The sequence below is a fragment of the Somniosus microcephalus genome, chromosome 17 (assembly GCF_052327205.1).
Source record: "Somniosus microcephalus isolate GS21.2 chromosome 17, FLI_Smic_1.0, whole genome shotgun sequence".
Taxonomy (NCBI): domain Eukaryota; kingdom Metazoa; phylum Chordata; class Chondrichthyes; order Squaliformes; family Somniosidae; genus Somniosus; species Somniosus microcephalus.
This window is the reverse complement of record NC_141003.1, coordinates 23,124,672-23,149,764: the sequence shown is the minus strand read 5'-3', so window position 1 is coordinate 23,149,764 and position 25,093 is coordinate 23,124,672. Positions and strand designations below refer to the sequence as shown.

The 25,093-nt window shown below is 49.3% G+C and overlaps 1 protein-coding gene across 1 annotated transcript; it reads right to left on the bottom strand.

Annotated features, from left to right (window-relative positions):
- Positions 1-1,435: 1,435 nt before the first annotated feature.
- LOC147105569 (uncharacterized) lies at positions 1,436-24,635 on the bottom strand. The gene is made up of 16 exons (XM_086010057.1): positions 24,381-24,635; positions 23,663-23,841; positions 23,408-23,505; positions 23,199-23,332; positions 22,925-23,114; positions 22,541-22,688; positions 22,317-22,389; positions 21,583-21,693; positions 3,782-3,960; positions 3,527-3,624; positions 3,318-3,451; positions 3,044-3,233; positions 2,660-2,807; positions 2,436-2,508; positions 1,702-1,812; positions 1,436-1,623 (listed from the first exon to the last, which is right to left on the bottom strand). Exons 1-16 carry the CDS (start codon positions 24,604-24,606, stop codon positions 1,472-1,474), a joined length of 2,244 nt encoding a protein of 747 aa, XP_085866183.1. The 5' UTR covers positions 24,607-24,635; the 3' UTR covers positions 1,436-1,471.
- Between the last annotated feature and the right edge of the window lie 458 nt (positions 24,636-25,093).

The following is a 25,093-nucleotide window of genomic DNA, read 5'->3' as shown; positions in this document are numbered from 1 at the left end:
AACTCAAAGTATCCTGTATTGTCAAAACTAGTTTCTCAGCAACTGAAACTAGACTAGCCAACTGATAATGACCTACCCTCAATCCCCGACTTCCTGTAGAGGTTGTCCCCACAATAAAGGCTCCTTCAGACACCAGTGATTCTGGGGAAAGCCTCTTGTGCAGGAGTTCCACTCCGCACTGTGGGCATCACACCCCACATTGAGTGGGGTGACTGGATTAGTGCTTCCTACAGTTCCAGATCAGTAAGAATAAGAAAGGCCACGACACCTCCACCCTCAATTGATGTGCTAATACTCCCCCTACTGCTTTATTGAATTGACTGGAGATTTGATCGATACTGGAACTGGATTCCAGACGGATGCTGGAAGGCTGTTCAGAGCAGCTGCTGAAGACCAGGAGGGACCTTCCCACTGCCGGTCTAGCAAGGCCCAAAACAACCCAGCTAGTGGTTTAATAAAAGCAGGAAATAGGCAGGTCAGGCAGCCTCTGTGGAGAGAAACAGAGTTAATGTTTCAGGTCAATGACCTTTCATCAGAATGGGTAAAAGTTAGTGATGTAACAGAGTTTAAGCAAGTACAGGGGCAGGGAAAGGAGTGTGATAGACTTCAAGACAGCCAGGCTGGTGGAATGGGCCGACAGATGAAATTTAACAAACGTGCAAAGTGAAACATTTGTTATGAAGAACGAGGACAGGCAATATAAACTAAAGGGTACAATCCTAAAGTGGCTGCATGAACAGAGAGACCTGGGAGTATGTGTGCACAAATCATTGAAGGTGGCAGGGCAGGTTGACAAAGCAATTAAAAAAGCATATGGGATACTGGGCTTTACAAGTAGAGGCATGGAGTACAAAAATCAAGGAAATGAACTTTTAGAAAACACTGGTTTGGCCTCAACTGGAGTAGTGTGTCCAATTCTGGGCAGCGCTCTTTGGGAATGATGTGACGGCCCTAGAGAGGGTGCATGGAAGAATGATTCCAGGGATGAGGATGTCAGTTACATGGATGGCGAGAGAAGCTGGGGTTCTTAGAGCAGAGAAGGTTCAGAGAGCAGATTGGAGAGGTTTTCAAAAGCATGAGGTGTCGAGACAGTAGATAGAGGGGAACTGTCGCCATTGGCAGAACGGGCCAGAGCCAGAGGACACAGATTGAACGTTAGTTGTAATAGATCCAAAGGAGACATGAGGAAAATCCTTTTTTTGTTTTTTTACTCGGAGTGGTTAATAACTGGAATGCACTGCCCGAAAGGTTGGTGGAGGCCGATTAAATCGTGGCTTTCAAAAGGGAATTGGATAAGCAACAAATAAAAAAAAAATTGCAGGGCTACAGGGAAAGGGCCGAGGAGTGGGACTAGCTGAAGTACTCTGCAAACAGCAGGCACGGGCTCAATGGTGACAGCACAGAAGGAGGCCATTCTCTGAACACAAGATCAGGGTTCATGTATAACAGGGTTTTATTGTCCAACAGACATCTACAGTTCCATGGAGCTGCACTCGGAGCCCACCCTGCGGCGATGGTCCATTTTCCACATGGCAACAGTCCCGACCAACAGGGCCACGGAGAGCAGAGCTACCCCAACCGCTGCTCCAGGAAGAACACGGGAGGGGGAATCAGCAGCAGCATCTGTGGGGAGAAGGGAGGGTTAGATGGGCACCAGTTACTCCATCACTAAACAGTGGCAGGGGCCTCCTTTACCTTTACCTTTCTCTTCCTGGTGGATCCCAGCGGCCAATCTCTCATCTTCCAGGAAAATGATGGCTCCATCAGCGGTCACCAAGGACCCAGCCCGGTCATCGGCGCTTCTTCGCCTCTCTGGGGGAGACAAGAGACAAGAGTTCAAGGTGGGCAATTCAATGTGCAGCTGTCTGAAGCGCTGAATCAGGTGTACAATCCGATGGCCCAATGCAAAAACCCTCGGGCAGTGAGTACCGGAGAGATTGGACTGTAGTTAAACACTGTTCCCTCACTGTCAGACTAAGATTCACTCCTGATTCTCAGAAGGACCCGCATCAACCCAGCAAAGTTTGCAGTCGTTGACGGGTCCGATGGCCAGGCTGGTCTCCTGGGGAAAGAGACCAGTTTTAAGCACTAGTTTGACGAGCGGTTACACTGGACATACACATATTGCCCAGGTCTCCCCGCCCCCAGATATCGGTTCAGTTCCACCCTGGAACTCCTGGCGACGGCAGGATGCTGGATCAATGTTCAAGGCCAGAGGTGGATTCCATTCAGAACCAGTGCAAGATGTGCTCAGAGCCCCTGAGCCAGATTGCTATTCTGCTGTAGACTAACTGGGATAGAGTTGAGCGGGCAGATTGAGGACACTGCTCCTGTGCCCACTGTTGGGCCCTTGCTGAGTGAGCCCAGTGTCCAGATGCCCCACACCCACCCTTCCCCATCAGGCTTCAGTTTCTAGTCCGATCCCAGCTACTTACTGGGGCTGCAGGGAGCCGTGCAGTTCTCTCGGGTGGAAGGGAAGCAAACCTCAGCACTGCAGTGGAAGTGAACCTGGAAAGAGACAGTGCGGTCTGGTCAGTGCCACAGCTCCCAGTCAGGAGATTCATGCTTCTACAGTCAAAGGGTCAACAGGGGCCTCCTCACTGTGAGCAAGACCCAGGGAACAAGTTCAACCAAGAGAGCAAGACTGAAGGAAACTCACCTCCCCGCTCAGAGCCCGGCCCGAAACTCGGTCCCAGAAAGCGAAAGTGCTGACTACAAACCGATTCTGGTGAGTTGGGAACGGCGAATGGGAAGCGGCGTCTACCGGGAGGAGGCGGGTTTTGTAATTGTCTCCAGTAAAGGGGCACCTGGAACAGAGAAAGAGCGGGTTATATGGAGAGGGCACCTGGAACTCCCAACTACAGAGTTACAGCGGCACATCAAAGCAAAGTCCCGAGATTAGACGAGATAAAGAAACCAGTCCATTCAAGTCATCAACCTGGAGCTCAGATTGGTTTGATTATTGGCCGTTCCTTCACCCAGTCCATGTCGCCCCCCTCCCCAATCACCAGCCTGCCCCAAGGTCCCTCACTCGCTGCCTTACCTGCCCACCAGGAGGTCCCATCGGAGCCCCGAATGCGGCTCGGGGGTGGGGGTCGCCCAGCAGTCATTGAGCACCAGCACAAGGGACGGATCGTTCCGGTTCAGGACTCGAACCTCCACAAACACGGGGTCCCGGAGCACACTCAGGATCGGGTAGTCACTGGCCACGTACCAGCTCCGGTAGCCACCATCTGGAAAGAGAAGACGATGAAGGACGGCCACTATTTGGAGAGAGAGCCTGAAGTTGGACACTAACCATCAGCAGCACTCGCTACCTCTCGCTATTCTCAGCTCCAGAACCAGGATCCCGGCCTCAGTGGCAGGCAGTGGCGGAGAAAGGCTGTAAACTCTGGGCTTCACCTGCAATTCAGACTCCTGGCTCCCCTTGTAACTGCACTGGACATGGAGCCTGCAAGAGAACGGACACGGCTGGAGAATTCAGCTCCTCACCTTCTCTACCCGCTCCATGTGCTCCCAGTCTCACCTGAAGGGGCTGTCCCGGGTCACCGATCCCAAAGCTCCATCCAAGATCTCAAACTGACCCAACACATCCGTTTCATAGACGGCGTTCACCCCGTCCAGCTACAAGAGACAGAAGACCATCATTACAGAGAAATTGAGCAAGTCTGCCATTGCCTTATCACATGTAGTGTCTTTAAGGGCCCCCATTGCCCTTTAGACCCCCTCTTTCCCACCCGACTGACAGCCATTGATGGGGCTCCCAGCCCACAATACCTACCCGCTGAGTAGTGCCACACTCAGTGACTGCGAACTGAAAGAGCACAGTGTCTGCAGAGGCCACGGTCGGACTGCACTCCGCTCCGTGTCCATCCTTCAGATGGACCGTTGTCAGGTCTACAGGAGGCAGCGTCAAATCCTTGGAGATGGCGATCAGGACCCGGCCATCCTTGGTGCACACTGCAAGAGAGAGAGTCAATGAAAGGCGGTTAGTTGCTGCACGGGGAATGGCAAGGGAACCGTTACCGGGAGGGGGAGAAACTCCGCCCAGCGCAGCACCAGCTTCTAGTTTCCTTCTCTCCCCGTCCACACCCCAATTCTCCATCTAATGGAGACGGGTCACCAACTCCATCCCTACTGGACTGGTTACACAAGACCGGCATCAAATCCACACCCTGTCCGGTCAGTGCCAGCCAGGGACTGATCTTCACTCTGCCCTCCTATCCTGGGGCGCAATTCAACCATCAGAAGTCCCAAGTCGCATAGAGAAGGAAGGAGAGATCCTGGGTCAGGATCTCAATGATCAGACTTTCAAACTGTAGAACTGAACACGGTTCCTAACCCCGCCAGCTCCCGGACTGGAGAGGTTGGAGACTCCAGCTGATGTTTCAGGACAGGAGGAGAGAGGATACTGTCCAGGGAATCCCCAGTGCAGTTGGATTGCGGCTGGTCCTGGGAAGCCCTGGCCCAGAATATAGGCGAGCCGAGAATACACCCACCTGGCAGATTGTGGAGTGAATAGAAACACGGCGGCACATCCCGGCTCCCGGCATCAAAGCAGCAGCCTCTCCGCACACACTCACTGCCTTCAATTCCCCCAAACCCGCAGTCTTGGCGGAATTTGGGAGACAGCCAACATTGATCGGCGGGGAGGAGGAGAGAGGGCGGCTGAGATGAACAGATTGTAACAAAGAACAAGCCCAGAACCCGCAGCCCCTCCATTCTAACAAGCAAGGCTCCCAGATAAGTGAGGCTGTAGACCCGACTCCCCCTTTTTATCCCCTGTTTAACCCGCAGTAAATGAATGGTCTCATTGGCCCACGGGCTCCCCATGTGAACCCGCATTCCCACGGGGCACACGGAGATATTGGGGCCTTGTGTTTTCTGCTCCTTGAGTAGAGGGAACTGTGTTTTTTAACAAAATATAGATGTGTCTTTATTTGAAGTTGTAAAGTATGATTAAATTTACATCGGTTGAATACAATGTCTGTTCTTTAAGAGGCGGTACATGTTTCTTTCCTTATATTCTGTTTCAGTTCATCAATAAAGAAAGGCTGAACTTGTCTCGTTCCCATAGACCCAAATTGTCCATGTTTATACGGAGTGTGAGAGGTTGCAGTCCCTCTTCCATTATTTGAAGGGGCTGATCCTCGATTTTTGGCTGCACTTCAGTCCCACTCTCCTGATCTACGGCCACCCAGTGCGGAGGGGAGCGGGCGGGTCAGGGACCTCCTCGTGGGACTGCTCCTGGGCCTGGCCAAAGTGGCCATTAACTGGTCCAGGCAGCAGGCGGTCCAGGGGGTCATTCGGCCCACCTCTCTTCCGCGGCCACGTTCACCCCTGGGTGGCCCTGGAGATGGAGCACGCGGTGTCTGCCGGCACGCTCGAGGCCTTCCGAGACCGGTGGGCACCGCAGGCACTGGAGTGCTGCATCACCATAAGGAACAGTACTTTAATTTAATTTGTTCAATTTCCTTTTAACCTTTTTTAAAGTTACAGCGCATGGTCATAGAATCATCGAATCATAGAATGGTTACAGCAGGAAAGGAGGCCATTCGGCCCGTCGAGCCCGTGCCGGCTCTCTGCAAGAGCACTTCAGCCAGTCCCACTCCCCCGCCCTTTCCTCGTAGCCCTGCACATTTCTTCCCTTCAGATACTTATCCAACTCCCTTTTCAAAGCTGTGATTGAATCTGCCTCCACCGCCCTTTCAGGGAGAACATTCCAAATCTTAACCGCTCGCTGCGTAAAAAAGTCTTTCTTACGTCGCCTTTGGTTCTTTTGCCAATCACCTTAAATCTCTGTCCTCCGGTTCTCCACCCTTCTGCCAATGGGAACAGTTTCTCTCTACCTACTCTGTCCACACTCCTCATGGATTTGAACACCTCTATCAAATCTCCTCTCAATTTTCTCTGCTCCAAGGAGAACAACGCCAGCTTCTTCAGTCTTTCAACATAACTGTACTCCAGACTGGGGAATGAGGTTGGTCAGGTGGAGCAAGTTTCAATAGGTGAACATTTAGGGAACAGTAATCATAGTATCAGAAGGTTTTGGTTAGCTATGAAAAAGGACAGGGAGCAATCTAGAGTAAAAATGTTTAACAGGGGGAAATGCAATTTCAGTGGGATGAGAACGGATCTGGCCCGGGTAAACTGGAATCAAAGATTGGCAGGCAAAACTGTAATAAACAATAGGCTGCCTTTAAAGAGGAAATAGTTCAGGTGCAGTTGAGGTACTTTCCAACGAGGGGGAAAGGCAGGACAACTAAAGTCAGGGCTCGCTGGATGATGAAAGAGATAGAGAATATGATGAAGCAGAAAAAGAGCGAATATGACAGATGTCAAGTTGCAAATGCATCTGAGAATCAGGCTCTATATAGAAAGTTCAGAGGAGAAGTGAAAAATCAAATAAGACGGGCAAAGAGAGGGTATGAGAATAGAATTGCAGCCAACATAAAAGGTAATCCAAAAGTCTTCTATAGGCATATAAATAGTAAAAGGGTAGTAAGAGGAGGGATGGGGATGATTAGGGACCAAAAAGGAGACCTATTCATGGAGGCAGAGGGTATGGTTGAGGTACTAACTGAGTACTATGCATCAGTCTTCACCAAGGAAGAGGATGCTGCCATAGACATTGTAAAGGAGGAGGCAGTGGAGATACTTGATAGGATATAAATTGATAAAAAGTGGCATTAGAAAGGCTGGCTGTATTTAAAGTAGATAAATCACCAGGAGCGGATGGGATGCATCCTAGGATGCTGCGGGAATTTAGGGAAGAAATCGCGGTGATACTGGCCATAATCTTCCAATCCTCCTTAGATACGGGGGCGGTGCCAGAGGACTGGAGAACTGCAAATATTATTCCCTTGTTCAAAAAAGTGTGTAAAGATAAACCCAGCAACTACAGCCCATTCAGTTTGACCTCGGTAGTGGGGAAGCTTTTAGAAACAGTAATCAGGGACAAAATTAACAGTCGCTTGGAAAGTGTGGTTTAATTAAGGAAAGCCAGCATGGATTTGTTAAAGGCAAATCATGTTTAACTAACTTGTTTGAGTTTTTTGATGAGGTAACAGGCAGGATTGATGAGGATAATGCAGTTGACGTAGTGAACATGGATTTCAAAAAGTCGTTCGAAAAAGTGCCACATAATATGTTTGCCAGCAAAGTTGAAGCCCATGGAATTAAAGGGACAGTGGACATGGATACGGAATTGGCTGAGTGACAGGGAACAGAGAGTAGTGGTGAACGGTTGTTTTTTGGACTGGAGGAAGGTATACAGTGGTGTTCCTAAGGGGTCGGTTCTAGGACCACTGCTTTTCTTGATACATATTAATGACTTGGACATGGGTGTACAGGGCACAATTTCAAAATTTGCAGATGAGACAAAACTTGGAAGTATAGTGAACAGTGAGGAGGAGAGTGGCAGAAGTCAGGAAGACAGACAGGCAGGTGAAATGGGCGGACACGTGACAGATGAAATTTAGCACGGAAAATTGTGAAGTGATAGATTTTGGTAGAAAGAATGAGGAGAGGACATATAAACTAAATGGTCCAATCCTGAAGGGGGTGCAGGAACAGAGAGACCTGGGGGTATGTGTGCACAAATCGTTGAAGGTGGAAGGACAGGTTGAGAAAGCAGTTAAAAAGGCTTACGGGATTCTGGGCTTCATAAATAGCGGTATAGAGTACAAAAGTGTGGAAATTGTAGTTGACTTGAAATTGGCAATTGCCGGTAATAAACAGAGTCAGCTCCACAAGTGTCCCTCTTAAGGAGGCAGCACTAATAGAATTTAGACACCGAGTCTCATTAACTCGAGAAACCTATAATTTTAAATGATAATCGTGTTGTTTGTGTCAATGAGAGACTCGGTACCTTGCGGTGCAGAGAGGCAGCTTCCATCCCGTGGACATTGGGGAACATTGATTCAGCACCACACCTAACCCCTCTCAGAGACCCCATCTCCTGGAATCAGAGTGATACAGCACCGAAGGAGGCTGTTCGGCCCATCGTGTTTGTGTCGGCCTTTGAAAGAGCTATCCAATAAATCCCAGTCCCTGCTCTTTCCCCATGGCCCTGCTAATTGCTCCTGTTCAAGCACATATCCAATTACCTTGGGAGTGGTATTTCTGAATCTGCTTCCGTCATCCTTTCAGGCAGCGCATTCCAGATCACAACAACTCGCTGTGTAAACAAATTCTCCTCATCTCCCCCCTGGTCTTTGGCAATTGTTTGAAATCAGCGTCCTCTTGTTGCTGACCCTACTGCCAGTGGGAACAGTCTCTTCATATAATCTCTATGAAAACCCCTCATAATTTTGAACATCTCTATTAAATCTTCCATTAACCTTCTCTGCTCTAAGGAGAAAAACCCTCAGTTTCTGCAGTCTCTCCACATAACGGAAGACTTTCATCCCTGGAACCATTCCAGTAAATCTCCTCTGCACCCTCTCGAAGGCCTGGACATCCTTCCTAAAGTGCGGTGCCCATTACTGGATGCAATACTACAGCTAAGGCCTAACCAGTGATTTTTGAAGCTTTACCATTACTTCCTTTACTTTGTCCCTTTATTTATAAAGCAAAGGATTTTTAAGAGCCATATGAACTTCAAAGATTCGTGTACGTACGCCCCCAGATCTCTCTGCTCCTGCATTCCTTTAAAACGATACCATTTAGTCCATATTGCCTCTGCTCATTTTTCCTCCTAAAATGAAACACTTCACACTTCTCTGCATTAAATGTCATCTGCCATGTGTCTGCCCATTTCACCAATCTCTCTCTGTCCTCCTGAAATCTGTTACTATCCTCCTCACTGTTTACTACATTTCTGAGTTAGGTGTCATCTGCAAACTCTGAAATGATGCCTCCTTTACCCAAGTCCAGGTCAGTAATAGATCTCAAGAAGAGCAGTGGTCCCAATACCGCCCCCTGGGGGACACCACTGTAAACCTCCCTCCAGTCTGATAAATATCCCTTCACCACTACTCTCTGCTTTCTGTCTCATAGCCAATTTAGTTTCCAAGCTGTCACTGCCCCTTTAATCCTGCTGTCTCCTTATAACCCCAGTGTAGTGGAAGGATATCTTTTCAAACTCCCCCAGAGATCCCATCTCCTGGAATGGTCTCGGTGTGATCCCTGTAGTGGACAGATCCCTGTTCAAACTCCTCCTGTTAAAGGCTCTGAGAATCAGAGGGTGCATCACTAGTCCAAATGGAAATGACAATGTCAGCAACACCTGCCATGGTACAAGCCCTGGCCCGTGGCTGAATGGAATTCCAGCCGTGGCCAGAATCTGGTTGATGCAATGTTCATTCTGAAATGTAGGACTGAAACTTGTAGACCCCGGAAAATGTAACAGAGCACGGCGGGGCCCCTGGGTTTACTGCCACCTCCCAATAACCTATTATACGGTTTACAGTCATTTGTGTCCGTAGATTGTGAGTGATGTCCTCTGTACAAGAGACCTGGTTCGGAGAAATTTACAGAACACAATATCCACTTTACAACAACAACTTGCATTTATATAGCGCCTTAACGCAGCAACACGTCCCAAGGCCCTTCCCAAAGTTATCACACAGCAGGCCTTTGACCGTGTGTGGCGATAAGGTCTCTGGCATGCCTTGTGGATGTTCAGTGTTCCTGAGAAACTTGTCAGACTGCGAGAGAACCTCTCCCAGAAGTCCCTGTGTGCGCTGGAGTGGACAGGGAACTAGCGGAATGGTTTGGATCAACAGTTGGGGTGAGATAAGGGTGCTCATTGTCACCTGATAGATTTAGGGGGAGAAATTCGGTGTCGCCCCGTTTGGGGCTCAATTATCGGCCGGGCCCAAAGTTTAGCGCCTGGCGCTAATTATCGCCTCCGACTGGAAACTTGGTGTTTATCACCCCTGGAGGTGATTGGAGCGCTAAATCAGGTGCTACACACCTGTCTTAAGGCGCAAAGGCCGAGGAGCGAGGCGCTAACTCAGAGCGCGGGTGAAGCGCAGGTGATGTCAGGTAGCAATGGAACACAGACACACTGGCACCGGCCAGTTCTTAAAGGGGAGGGTGGATCTTGCTCTCTGTAGTGTCCGTGTGTAGATAAAGACACTGAAGACAGGAGTTGTTTCATAGGTGTTTACTAAGCAAGTCTGGGGGGGGCGGGGGTTCCAAAGGATATACACAATACACAGGCTTATATAGCCCAAGTGGCAATTACCGGCATTACGCACACCTGGGGCTCTTAAAGGCACATACACCATAATTGCTCTTACAGGCACATACACCACAATTCCTCCCCTTCTAGCTAACTAGTACATCATATTTTAAGTAATTATTAATTACATGTTATAATTAATTAATACAGCAATGTATATTATTTTGCATATAAGTTAGTCTCTCAGGAGGCTTCCTGACTCGGTCCGGATAACGCCTCGGGGGTGTAGTAGTTTCTGGTGGTGTAGTAGGTTCTTCTGGCAAGGCTGATTCGGCTTGAAGGCCAGTGTCGGGTTCATCGGGCTCCAGTATCACCGGATCGGAGGTAGATATGGGTATCTCTACTTCATCGTTAGATGTATAGAGTGGTGGTGTAGGTTGTCCCTTTTCGGATGACTTGATGATTTGGTCAGCATGGCGCCTTATTATGCTGTCTCCGATGTCCACGGTATACATCAGTGGTCCTAATCGTGTGCAGATAGTTCCAGGCTGCCATTTCTCGGTACGGTAGTCCCGGGCCAAAACCGGTTGGCCTATCTGGAAGGCCCTAGTTGGCCTTTCATTCATGCCCTGAAACTGCCGGTTCTCCACGTCCCTTCGGATGTTGGGCTTGACCAAATCCAGCCGGCATCTTAGGTTTCTATTGTAGAACATCATGGCGGGAGTTTGGTTAGTAACCATATGTGTTGCATTCCTATATGCAAATAAGAAGTTATCCACCTTGTGCTGAAGTTTTATGTCTTCATTACCCATGGCCTTGATGGCCTTCTTGAAGGTCTGGACAAACCTTTCAGCCAATCCATTGGTGGCGGGATGGTATGGGGCGGACGTGTAGTGCTTTACCCCATTGTTCTTTAAGAACTTTCTGAATTCTTCGGACACAAATTGCGGTCCATTATCAGAACATATCTGCTCCGGCAGCCCATTCCTGGCAAATATGGTCCTTAATACTGTGATGGTTTTTTCCGTGGTGGTGGAGGACATCTTTATTACCTCCGGCAACTTGGAGTGTGCATCAACTGCGATTAAGAACATTGAGTCCATAAATGGACCAGCAAAGTCGATGTGCACCCTTTGCCAGGGAGATGAGGGCCACTCCCATGGATGTAGAGGGGCCTGTGGCGGAGCATTTTGGACCTTCTGGCATCCTAGGCAGCTCTTGGTCATGTCTGCGATGTCTCCATCGATACCTGGCCACCATACAAACGCCCTAGCTAGGTTCTTCATTTTCACTCCACCCAGATGCCCCTCGTGAAGCTCCTTTAGCACTTTATCCTGGAGTTTGGGTGGAATCACCACTCTGGATCCACACATCAAGGTTCCTCGGCACACTGACAGCTGTTCTCTTCTTTGTGAGAATGCTGGCAACAGTGGTTCGCCATGTGCTGGCCATCCCTTCACTGTTAAATCGTAGACCCGTGAGAGAGTAGGGTCATTTCTTGTCTCCCTTTCAATGGCAGAATTTGTCACCGGTAGACATTCCACTATGGTAGAGTGGAATATCTCTACTGGGTCTACTGTAGGTGCCTCTTCTATCGTTGGCAACGGTAGGCGTGATAAACCGTCAGCATTCCCATGCTGTTTTGACCCTTTGTATTCAATGTTGTATTGGTGTGCCCCTAGAAAAAGGGACCACCTCTGTAGTCTTTGTGCCGTCATAATGGGGACACCTTTTTTAGGGTTGAATATGGAGATGAGGGGTTGATGGTCAGTCAGCAAGGTAAATTTTTGTCCGTGTAGGTAATGGTTGAATTTCTTCACTCCCCATACCAGGCTGAGTGCTTCCCTGTCTATCTGGGCATAGTTACGCTCAGCCGAGTTCAATGAGCGTGACGCAAAAGCTATCGGCCGTTCCGAGCCATCAGGGAATCTATGGGACAATACCGCTCCTATGCCGTAAGGGGATGCATCGCACGCCAGTCTGATTGGTAGTGATGGGTTGTAATGAGCCAAAATTTTCTCGGATGTGATTAAGTCTTTACATTTATGGAAGGCACGTTTACAGTCTTCGTTCCATTTCCAAATCACTCCTGTCTGTAGAAGATCATTAAGAGGGTGTAGAATAGTTGATAAGTTCGGTAAAAATTTATGATAGTAATTTATTAATCCCAGGAATGACCTTAATTGTGAAACATTTTCAGGTGCTGGGGCTTTTATAACTGCTTCAATTTTTTCAAGTGACTTATGCAACCCTTCCTTATTAATTATGTGGCCACAATATGATATCTGATTTTGGAAAAATTCGCACTTGGGGCGATTTGCTCGTAGGCCCCGTTCTTTCAGCCTAGTGAGCACCTGCTCCAAATTGGCAAGGTGCTCGTTGTCATTTTCTCCTGTTATAAGGATGTCGTCTAGGTAGCATTGAGTCCCCGGAATCCCTTGCAGGACTTGCTCCATAGCTCTTTGCCAGATAGCTGGAGCTGATGCTATTCCAAAAACCAGTCGATTGTACTGGTACAGGCCTTTGTGTGTGTTTATTGTGAGATACTTTTTAGAGGTCTCCTCAACCTCCATCTGTAGATATGCCTGTGCCAAGTCAATTTTTGTGAAACGTTTCCCTCCGGATAGTGAGGCGAAAATATCTTCTATCCTCGGAAGAGGATACTGTACCGTGTGAAGGACCGGGTTTACAGTCACCTTAAAGTCCCCACAGATGCGAATTTTTTTCTGTTCCTCAGAGTTATTTTTCAATGTTTTTTTCATGACTGGAACAATGGGTGTTGCCCATTCGCTCCAATCTATTTTGGATAATACGCCTGCCTTTTCCAAATTCTTCAGCTCTGCCTCGACTGCCGGACGTATTGCGTATGGCACCGGTCTTGCCTTAAAAAAGTTTGGAATTGCTGTATCTTCCACTTTTATTGAGGCGGTGATGCCTTTCAAGGTTCCTAGTTTCTCTTGAAACACTTCTTTGGCGTTGGCCAAGATGTCTTTTAATCGTTCAGGTATGATGTCATCATTGTTTTTTTCCTTACTGGTCACCGTCAGTGCCTGAATGGAGTGCCAGTCTAAACGTATCTTCCTTATCCATTCACGTCCCAACAACGGTGGACCACCATCTTGTAGAATGTATAAATACAACTTCTGTATTTCTTTGCCGTTGCATACCACAGGCACCCTTATTTTTCCTTTGGGGTAGACTTTCTGCCCCGTATATGTTTTTAAGATAATGGATGTGTCTTTTAGAGGTATATGCGAAAATAGCCTCTCGTAATCTCGTCGATTTATTACGGTTAGAGCTGATCCTGTATCTAGCTCCATTTTAACTGGGGACCCTGCTATTGTGAGGGTAACCCAAATGGTTTGGTAATCCTCTTTGGCAAGTACATTATGTAATTTGAGACAGCTTAGTCTCTTGTTTCCGGAGTCGCTATCGCTATTCTGGTCTTCGGAGCTATTGTCCGTCATCATTTGTACCTTCCTGTACTTTTCTTTATTGATTTTTTGTTTTCTGTCAGTGGATTTATTTTGTCCAGATTGGCATACCCGTGCAATGTGTCCAATCTTACCACATTGCCTGCATGCTTTGCCCTTGAACCAGCAGTCCCTCTGGTTATGGGTGGATCTGCCGCAGCGATAACATCTTCCGAACTCCTGTGTCATTTTATGGGTGCCGAAGTCCTGTGTCTCTTGTTGTATCTCTGCAGCTCCTTTTGCTGCTGCTTCGTATGATACAGCCATACTGAAAGCTTTGTCCAATGTTAAATCTTTTTCAGAAAGCAGTCTTTTTTGTGTTCCTTCACTTAAGAGACCGCAAACAAATTTGTCTCGAAGATAATCCGATAGTCCTGCTCCGAATTGGCAGTACTTTGATAGCTTTCTTAATTCGTTTAGGTAATTAGCGTTACTTTCATTCTCGTGTTGATTTCTCTTGAAGAACTTGAATCGTTCCGCTATCAGCAGCGGTGTTGGGTTTAAATGCTCCTGCAGGGTATCAACAATTTCTTTAAAAGTCTTGTCCTTTGGTTTGGCTGGAGTGATTAAATTTCGTAACAGTCCGTATGTCTTCGCGCCCATTAAGTTCAGAAGTACTGAAGCTTTTTTTTCATCTGTTATTCCATTTGCAGTGCAATAAACCTCTACTCTTTCCACGTATGTGGTCCAATCTTCTATTTCGCCATCAAGAGCCTCAATATTACCAGATTTAGGCATTTCAGAAAAGATACGGTGCTTCCCGCGCTTTTTTCTTCTCTCTGTAGCAACGATATGGCGCTTCCCGCGCTTTCCCGCCGCTGCTACCGATAACAACGCTGTTTTACTGTGGTTTCCGTTTATTCACTGTTGGAGACTCGTTCCCGATGGAGGGCTAAACGCTGACCTGCTTGCCGTGCCGGCCGTCTCTCGAGTGCACCCTCCCAGTCCGTTATTGCTTGCCTCTGATTTCGCTGCCTGTCTCAGCTGTAGAGCCCACCGCTGGAGCTCCAGCCTGACACCCAGGAAGGATTAGCGCAGTACCTGTCACCAGCTTGGCCAGCTGGTGAAACCACAGTTTCTTTTACTTCCTTGAGTCTTCTGGACGCGGGAGGAATCGATGTCCTTGAGGTGCTGCCGAATTGCAGGTAAGTCCGTTTCCACTTCGTCGCCACTGTAGTGTCCGTGTGTAGATAAAGACACTGAAGACAGGAGTTGGTTCATAGGTATTTACTAAGCAAGTCTGGGGGGGGGGGTGTCTAAAGGATATACACAATACACAGGCTTATATAGCCCAAGTGGCAATTACCGGCATTACCCACACCTGGCGCTCTTAAAGGCACATACACCATAATTGCTCTTAAAGGCACATACACCACACTCTCCAGCCACACGCTGCTCATTGCAGGCTTGAATCTCGGCCTGGACAGACCTGTGCCTAAACTTTTCAGCCAAGGACTATGGAGAGGGTAAGAGAACGAGCTCAGCGCTTCAGTGATTGGAGGCTCTGATTGGTGCGGTGGAGTGCAGAAGAGCTATACTGCAGCCCGAGAGTGGGAGGAGGCTATTGCCGCGTGACTACAGAAGAGTCTGGAGGGAGGTGGCTCATCACGTCTCCTCCAGGAGCATGGTGACCAGGACCCACATCCAATGTCGCAAAAAGTTCAACGACCTCACTCGGGTGTTCAGGGTGAGTGGCTGTTGTTCAATACCTCTCCATCTCAACCTCACTCTATGGCCAGAGGGTCTTAAAACCCCAATGTCCAACACTCAACCAAGACCTATGGCCATTTCATAAAACACACACGCGCATTCCACACCTTGCACACATTGAGGGCTATTCAACTATGGGAGGCACAACAGGCAAGACCATGGCTGCACATTTACTCAGACACCGTCATTTTTCTTGCAGGCCAAGCTATGTCCTAACAGGCCACAGCAGCAACAGACAGGTGGAGGGCCACCTTAGCTGCAACCACTCAGCGATCTTGAGGTGTGCGTCCACAGGATTGTGGCAATCCAGGTGATCAGTCCCATCACCCATGGAGAGGTTGACCCCGTTCGGGACAGCAATGGTAAGGTAAACAGCTTTCTCTCCTCTCTCATTCCACTTGTCCCTCACAACACCAGCCTTTGACACTTTCAATCCAACTTACTAAATCGCTGCACTCCTTCCTCCCTTACTGCCCCCCTGTCCTGACGCTAAAGCCACTCTTGTACCTCCCTGTTTTCAGATGGTGATTCACCAGCTGAGGAGACGGGCCCTCAAGCTGCTAGTGGGAGTGAAGCCATAGGCGAGGAGGAAGAGGAAGCCGGAGCCTCAGCGCCACCCTCTCCCAAGGAAGCCCATGTCCACACTGGGACCACATCTTCCCTGGAGGGGAGCAGGGGTGAAGGGTCTGATGAAGGTGAAGCTCTGGGACCCAGCAGGCTGCAGCAATGCAATGGGGGTAGGGAAGCTCGGTGTCCTTCTCCCCAGAGGGAGTGTAGGCCAGCGAGTCCTGCTGCACTGGACGCAGAGGAGGAGCAGCTCATCATTGAAATGAACCCCCAGGCGGTGGACAGGCACACTCAGCTCATGGGTGCAGTGGGAAGGGTGCCCCAAAGCATTGATGCACTGGCAAGGAGTGTGGAGCACTCCGCTACAGCACAGGCAAACACAAGTTCTGCTTAGTGCTGCAATTCAGTCACTGGCCGCCGTGATCCAATCTCGGACTGCTCTCCTGCAGTCTCAGATTGAGGCCACGCAAGCACTGACTGCTGCCATCATCGCTGGTTCGGACACATTGACCCGGGGCTCTCACGGTACCGCAGCAGGCCAGCATTCTGTGCTCTAGCAGATTGCTCCAGATGCTGAAGTGCTGCCCCGTGGGAGTGCCAGTGTGTTGGTCAAGCAGGGAGGTGCTGTCCTCTCTCAGGATGACAGCATTCCTGCTCCCACCACTGGCACTTCCCCATTGCACTTGCCACCAGCTGTAGCCCAGACTGCTGCTGCCTATGCAGAGCTGGTGCAGTCTGCAGCCGAGCCCCCCAGGCCCAGAGCTGGTCGAGGCCGTCCTTCAAGGGCATCTGAAGTCTCAGGATCTGACAAGCAGCAGCCTTCCACCAGCGTGCTGCAGCCACTGGGGCCCCATTCTGGAGGAGCAGTAGGTTGGGAAGGGGGCAAGTGGCCAAGGGAAGGAGATCACCCTCGAAGGGCAAACAGTAGGAGGTCTGACAAAATGTTAGTAATGTTTTTATTAAAGGCCGAGGTTCATGTAATTACTTTTGTTTAGTGTTTTGGCCATTACCGCCAGGTTGTGAGAACCAGTTATGTTAATTAATGATTTGTTGTGTTTGTTTCTATTAGTTTGTCATGAATAAATGACACACAGTTTGTAAAACAAAAAGTTGTTGTATTCAAAATGTACATGTTTGGCCTTTGGAATCATTGCTGCCTTGGCCAGCTTTTGGGATTGCGGGTTGCTTTTGATCATGTTGTTCTCCATGCCAGAAACCATTTCCTGAGTAGGGGCCTAGCGGCGTCTTGTTATCAGCCGTTGATGGACGGCCCTTGCAGTTTCAACATTGTTGCTGATCATCCTCCTCTTCCGGTGGTGCACCAATCCCTGATGGCATTGGCTGGGTCCTGAGGATTGCCAGGTTATGAAGAATGCAGCAAACAACTATGAAGAGGGAGACACTCGCTCAGGCGAGTACTGCAAGGCTCCTCCAGAGTTGTCCAGACAGCAGAACCGTTGCTTGAGGACACCGATCGTCTGCTCAATGATGTTCCTGGTGGCGAGAAGGCTCTCATTGTACCACAGCTCAGTACGGGTGTTTGGGGTAATGGAGCGATGTCATCAGCCAGGTGCAGAGTGGATAATCCTGGTCTCCGCAGAGCCAACCACCTGGCTGTTGCACTGCCTGGAAAAGCTCTGGCACACCACTCTGCCGCAGGATAGAAGCATCGTGGCTGCTGCCAGGATAACAGTCATTGACAGCAAGTACCAGCTGTCTATAGTCACACACCAACTGGACATTAAGCAGTAGAACCCCTTGCGGTTTCAGAAAACCTCTGCATTCTTCTGCGGTGCCCGCAGTGCCACATGCGTGCAGTCAATGGCGCCCTGCACCGCCCACTATCCTTGCAAAGCACAATGCACGTTCATGGTGTGGCACCCCACTAGCTAGTTTGCCAATTGGCAAATGACCCATTTATTCTGACCCTTTTCTGTTAGCCAATCCTCTATCCATGCTAAAGTATTACCCTCAACACCGTGAGCTCTTATCTTGTGCAGTAACCTTTTATGTGGCACCTTACTGAATGACTTTTGGAAATCCAAATACACTACATCTACTGGATCCCCTTGATCCAGCCTGCTCGTTACATACTCCAAGAATTCTTATACATTTGTCAAACACGATTTTCCTTTCTTAAAACAGAACATAATAGTAGCAGGAGCAGGCCATTTGGCCCATCAAGCCTGCTCTGCCATTCAATAAGATCACGGCTGATCTTCTACCTCATCTCCACTTTCCGGCACTATCCCCATATCCCTTAGTCAAAAATCCAGCGATCTCGGTCTTGAATACACTCACCGACTGAGCCTCCACAGCCCACTGCGGTGGAGAATGCCAAAGATTCACCGCCCTCCGAGTGAAGACATTTCTCCTCCTCAGTCCTAAATAGCCAACCCCTTATTCGGAGACTGTGACCACTGGTTCGAGACGCCCCAGCCAGGGGAAACATCCTCCCTGCATCTAGCCTGTCAATCTAAGAATTTCATATGTTTCAATGAGATCACCTCATTCTTCTAAACTCTAGGGAATATAGTCCCAGTCTACTCACTCTCCTCATATGACCAACCCCCAGCCCAGGAACCAGTCCGGTGAACCTTCGTTGCACTCCCTCTATAGCAAGTATATCCTTCTTTAGAAAAGGAGACCAAAAATGTACACAATACTCTAGCTGTGGTCTCACCAGGGACCTATATAATTGCAGTAAGCCATCTTTACTCTTATATTCAAATCCTCTTGTAATAAAGGCCAACATACCATTTGCTTTCCTAATTGCTTGCTGTTCCTGCATGTTAACTTTCAGTGATTTGTTTAAAAGGACACCCAGGTCCCTCTGAACACCAACATTTCCCCAATCTCTCACCATTTAAAAAATGCTCTGCTTTTCTATTCTTCCCCTACCAAAGTGGTTAACTTCACATTTCTCTACATTATATTCCATTTGCCATGTTCTCACCCACTCACTTAGCCTGTCTATATCCCCTCAACTTCAATTCCCACCAAGCTTTGGATCAGCAAACTTGGATATGTTATATTTGGTCGCCTCATCCAAATCATTGATGTAGATTGTGAATGGCCAAGGCCCAAGCACTGATCCCTGCGGTACCCCACTAGTTATAGCCTGCCAGCCCAAGAATGACATGTAGTCCTACTGTTTCGTGTTAACCAATCCTCAATCCATGCTAGTATACTACCCCCAATCCCAAGGACCCTATTTATGTTTAATAACGTTGTGGCACTTTATCGGATGTCTGCTGAAAAACCAAATGCACCACATCCACAGATTCCCCCTTAACTGTGCTGCTAGTGACAAACTCAAAAATCTCCAACAGATTTGTTAAACACGATTTCCCTTTTGCAAATCTATTGACTCTGCACAATCCTGTTATTTTCTAAGTGGCATGTTGAGTTCAATGAAGAGGGACCAAGGACCAAGGCAGCTGAATTACATTCTAACTTTGTATTTGACACCAACATGATTCTTGCTCGACCACATTTACTGACCCATGGAGCTGCTCTCCACTCCTTCCATGTATTGAAGCTGCAAGACGTCACCTTTCCCTACATTGAACCCAATGTGCCGCTGACCCATGATCCTGGACAATCCATGGCCCAGAACACACTACCCACAGTCCCAGTTTGGGGGGCTTGGATTGAAATTTTTCAATCTGCATCATTGCTGTGGGTCTTGCAGAAGCCCCACAGTCCCCACTATGGATCTACCGGCACCTGTCAGTGGGTGAAACATGGGCCCTGCCCCATTACCACTAACCATGGGCCACAGTGGCTTTGGTTCCATTACCATCATCTTTCCCATAATTCAGGTCACATCTTGAAACTAGATCAATGAAAAGCAGAGCATTTCTTTCATCAATACTCCTGTCAGAGTTCTGTGCAGCAGCTCAAGCACCACCTGGCTTTGGGAAATCTCTGCCGACTGATCATTGTTAACTCCACATTCTCCAAAGTCAAACTCAAAGTATCCTGTATTGTCTAAACTAGTTTCTCAGCAACTGAAACTAGACAATTGATAGTGACCTACCTTATCCTATTTATTCCCTCAATCCCAGACTTCCTGTAGAGGTTGTCCCCACAATAAAGGCTCCTGCAGACACCAGTGATTGAGGAAAGCCTCTTGTGCAGGAGTTCCACTCCGCACTGTGGGCATCACACCCCACACTGAGTGGGGTGACTGGATTAGCACTTCCTACAGTTCCAGATCAGTAAGGATAAGAAAGGCCACGACATCTCCACCTTCAATTGATGTGCTGATACTCCCCCTACTGCTTTATTGAATTGACTGGAGTTTTGATCGATACTGGAACTGGATTCCAAACCGATGCTGGAAGGTTGTTCACAGCAGCTGTTGAAGACCAGGAGTGAGCTTTCCACTACTGGTCTAGCGAGGCCCAAAACAACCCAACTAGTGGTTTAATAAAAGCAGGAAATACTCAGGTCAGGCAGCCTCTGTGGAGAGAAACAGAGTTAATGTTTCAGGTCGATGACCCTTCATGGGAATGGGTAAAAGTTAGTGATGTAACAAAGTTTAAACAAGTACAGGGGCAGGGAAAGGTGTGTGATAGATTTCAAGACAGCCAGGCTGGTGCAATGGGCAGACAGATGAAATTTAACAAACGTGCAAAGTGAAACATTTGGTGGGAAGAACGAGGACAGGCAACATAAACTAAAGGGTACAATCCTAAAGTGGCTGCATGAACAGAGAGACCTGGGAGTATGTGTGCACAAATCATTGAAGGCGGCAGGGCAGGTTGACAAAGCAATTAAAAAGCATATGGGATACTGGGCTTTACAAGCAGTGGCATGGAGTACAAAATCAAGGAAGTTATGATGAACCTTTATAAAACATCGGTTGGCCTCAACTGGAGTATTGTCAATTCTGGGCACCGCTCTTCAGGAATGATGTGACGGCCCTAGGAGAGGGTGCATGGAAGAATGATTCCAGGGATGAGGATGTCAGTTACATGGATGACTAGAGAAGCTGGGGTTCTTAGAGCAGAGAAGTTTCAGAGAGCAGAGAAGGTTGAGAGCAGATTGGAGAGGTTTTCAAAAGCATGAGGTGTCTAGACAGTAGATAGAGGGGAACTGTCGCCATTGGCAGAACAGGCCAGAGCCAGAGGACACAGATTGAACGTTAGTTGTAAAAGATCCAAAGGAGAGACATGAGGAAAATCCTTTTTTTGTTTTTTTTACTCGGAGTGGTTAATAACTGGAATGCACGGTCTGAAAGGTTGGTGGAGGCCGATTAAATCGTGGCTTTCAAAAGGGAATTGGATAAGCAACAAATTTTAAAAAATTGCAGGGCTACAGGGAAAGGGCCGAGGAGTGGGACTAGCTGAAGTGCTCTTGCAAACAGCAGGCACGGGCTCAATGGTGACAGCACAGAAGGAGTCCATTCTCTGATTCTATGAACACAAGATCAGGGTTCATGTATAACAGGGTTTTATTGTCCAACAGACATCTACAGTTCCATGGAGCTGCACTCGGAGCCCACCCTGCGGCGATGGTCCATTTTCCACATGGCAACAGTCCCGACCAACAGGGCCACGGAGAGCAGAGCTACCCCAACCGCTGCTCCAGGAAGAACACGGGAGGGGGAATCAGCAGCAGCATCTGTGGGGAGAAGGGAGGGTTAGATGGGCACCAGTTACTCCATCACTAAACAGTGGCAGGGGCCTCCTTTACCTTTCTCTTCCTGGTGGATCCCAGCAGCCAATCTCTCATCTTCCAGGAAAATGATGGCTCCATCAGCAGTCACCAAGGACCCAGCCCGGTCATCGGCGCTTCTTCGCCTCTCTGGGGGAGACAAGAGACAAGAGTTCAAGGTGGGCAATTCAATGTGCAGCTGTCTGAAGCGCTGAATCAGGTGTACAATCCGATGGCCCAATGCAAAAACCCTCGGGCAGTGAGTACCGGAGAGATTGGACTGTAGTTAAACACTGTTCCCTCACTGTCAGACTAAGATTCACTCCTGATTCTCAGAAGGACCCGCATCAACCCAGCAAAGTTTGCAGTCGTTGACGGGTCCAATGGCCAGGCTGGTCTCCTGGGGAAAGAGACCCGTTTTAAGCACTAGTTTGACGAGCGGTTACACTGGACACACACACATTGCCCAGGTCTCCCCGCTCCCAGATATCGGTTCAGTTCCACCCTGGAACTCCTGGTGACAGCAGAATGCTGGATCAATGTTCAAGGCCAGAGGTGGATTCCATTCAGAACCAGTGCAAGATGTGCTCAGAGCCCCTGAGCCAGATTGCTATTCTGCTGTAGACTAACTGGGATAGAGTTGAGCGGGCAGATTGAGGACACTGCTCCTGTGCCCACTGTTGGGCCCTTGCTGAGTGAGCCCAGTGTCCAGATGCCCCACACCCACCCTTCCCCATCAGGCTTCAGTTTCTAGTCAGATCCCAGCTACTTACTGGGGCTGAAGGGAGCCGTGCAGTTCTCTCGGGTGGAAGGGAAGCAAACCTCAGCACTGCAGTGGAAGTGAACCTGGAAAGAGAGTGTGCGGTCTGGTCAGTGCCACAGCTCCCAGTCAGGAGATTCATGCTTCTACAGTCAAAGGGTCAACAGGGGCCTCCTCACTGTGAGCAAGACCCAGGGAACAAGTTCAACCAAGAGAGCAAGACTGAAGGAAACTCACCTCCCCGCTCAGAGCCCGGCCCGAAACTCGGTCCCAGAAAGCGAAAGTGCTGACTACAAACCGATTCTGGTGAGTTGGGAACGGCGAATGGGAAGCGGCGTCTACCGGGAGGAGGCGGGTTTTGTAATTGTCTCCAGTAAAGGGGCACCTGGAACAGAGAAAGAGCGGGTTATATGGAGAGGGCACCTGGAACTCCCAACTACAGAGTTACAGCGGCACATCAAAGCAAAGTCCCGAGATTAGACGAGATAAAGAAACCAGTCCATTCAAGTCATCAACCTGGAGCTCAGATTGGTTTGATTATTGGCCGTTCCTTCACCCAGTCCATGTCGCCCCCCTCCCCAATCACCAGCCTGCCCCAAGGTCCCTCACTCGCTGCCTTACCTGCCCACCAGGAGGTCCCATCGGAGCCCCGAATGCGGCTCGGGGGTGGGGGTCGCCCAGCAGTCATTGAGCACCAGCACAAGGGACGGATCGTTCCGGTTCAGGACTCGAACCTCCACAAACACGGGGTCCCGGAGCACACTCAGGATCGGGTAGTCACTGGCCACGTACCAGCTCCGGTAGCCACCATCTGGAAAGAGAAGACGATGAAGGACGGCCACTATTTGGAGAGAGAGCCTGAAGTTGGACACTAACCATCAGCAGCACTCGCTACCTCTCGCTATTCTCAGCTCCAGAACCAGGATCCCGGCCTCAGTGGCAGGCAGTGGCGGAGAAAGGCTGTAAACTCTGGGCTTCACCTGCAATTCAGACTCCTGGCTCCCCTTGTAACTGCACTGGACATGGAGCCTGCAAGAGAACGGACACGGCTGGAGAATTCAGCTCCTCACCTTCTCTACCCGCTCCATGTGCTCCCAGTCTCACCTGAAGGGGCTGTCCCGGGTCACCGATCCCAAAGCTCCATCCAAGATCTCAAACTGACCCAACACATCCGTTTCATAGACGGCGTTCACCCCGTCCAGCTACAAGAGACAGAAGACCATCATTACAGAGAAATTGAGCAAGTCTGCCATTGCCTTATCACATGTAGTGTCTTTAAGGGCCCCCATTGCCCTTTAGACCCCCTCTTTCCCACCCGACTGACAGCCATTGATGGGGCTCCCAGCCCACAATACCTACCCGCTGAGTAGTGCCACACTCAGTGACTGCGAACTGAAAGAGCACAGTGTCTGCAGAGGCCACGGTCGGACTGCACTCCGCTCCGTGTCCATCCTTCAGATGGACCGTTGTCAGGTCTACAGGAGGCAGCGTCAAATCCTTGGAGATGGCGATCAGGACCCGGCCATCCTTGGTGCACACTGCAAGAGAGAGAGTCAATGAAAGGCGGTTAGTTGCTGCACGGGGAATGGCAAGGGAACCGTTACCGGGAGGGGGAGAAACTCCGCCCAGCGCAGCACCAGCTTCTAGTTTCCTTCTCTCCCCGTCCACACCCCAATTCTCCATCTAATGGAGACGGGTCACCAACTCCATCCCTACTGGACTGGTTACACAAGACCGGCATCAAATCCACACCCTGTCCGGTCAGTGCCAGCCAGGGACTGATCTTCACTCTGCCCTCCTATCCTGGGGCGCAATTCAACCATCAGAAGTCCCAAGTCGCATAGAGAAGGAAGGAGAGATCCTGGGTCAGGATCTCAATGATCAGACTTTCAAACTGTAGAACTGAACACGGTTCCTAAACCCGCCAGCTCCCGGACTGGAGAGGTTGGAGACTCCAGCTGATGTTTCAGGACAGGAGGAGAGAGGATACTGTCCAGGGAATCCCCAGTGCAGTTGGATTGCGGCTGGTCCTGGGAAGCCCTGGCCCAGAATATAGGCGAGCCGAGAATACACCCACCTGGCAGATTGTGGAGTGAATAGAAACACGGCGGCACATCCCGGCTCCCGGCATCAAAGCAGCAGCCTCTCCGCACACACTCACTGCCTTCAATTCCCCCAAACCCGCAGTCTTGGCGGAATTTGGGAGACAGCCAACATTGATCGGCGGGGAGGAGGAGAGGAGAGGGCGGCTGAGATGAACAGATTGTAACAAAGAACAAGCCCAGAACCCGCAGCCCCTCCATTCTAACAAGCAAGGCTCCCAGATAAGTGAGGCTGTAGACCCGACTCCCCCTTTTTATCCCCTGTTTAACCCGCAGTAAATGAATGGTCTCATTGGCCCACGGGCTCCCCATGTGAACCCGCATTCCCACGGGGCACACGGAGATATTGGGGCCTTGTGTTTTCTGCTCCTTGAGTAGAGGGAACTGTGTTTTTTAACAAAATATAGATGTGTCTTTATTTGAAGTTGTAAAGTATGATTAAATTTACATCGTTTGAATACAATGTCTGTTCTTTAAGAGGCGGTACATGTTTCTTTCCTTATATTCTGTTTCAGTTCATCAATAAAGAAAGGCTGAACTTGTCTCGTTCCCATAGACCCAGATTGTCCATGTTTATGCGGAGTGTGAGAGGTTGCAGTCCCTCTTCCATTATTTGAAGGGGCTGATCCTCGATTTTTGGCTGCACTTCAGTCCCACTCTCCTGATCTACGGCCACCCAGTGCGGAGG

Bases quoted from the DNA above. Each gene is read 5' to 3' on its own strand.
- LOC147105569 (XM_086010057.1), bottom strand. From the start codon at position 24,606: ATGGAGGGGCTGCGGGTTCTGGGCTTGTTCTTTGTTACAATCTGTTCA. The intron at 3,234-3,317 runs GTAGCGAGTGCT...TTCTCTTTCCAG, and splicing joins GGAGCTGAGAATAGCGAGAG to ATGGTGGCTACCGGAGCTGG. The intron at 2,808-3,043 runs GTAAGGCAGCGA...TCTCTGTTCCAG, and splicing joins TGGGACCTCCTGGTGGGCAG to GTGCCCCTTTACTGGAGACA.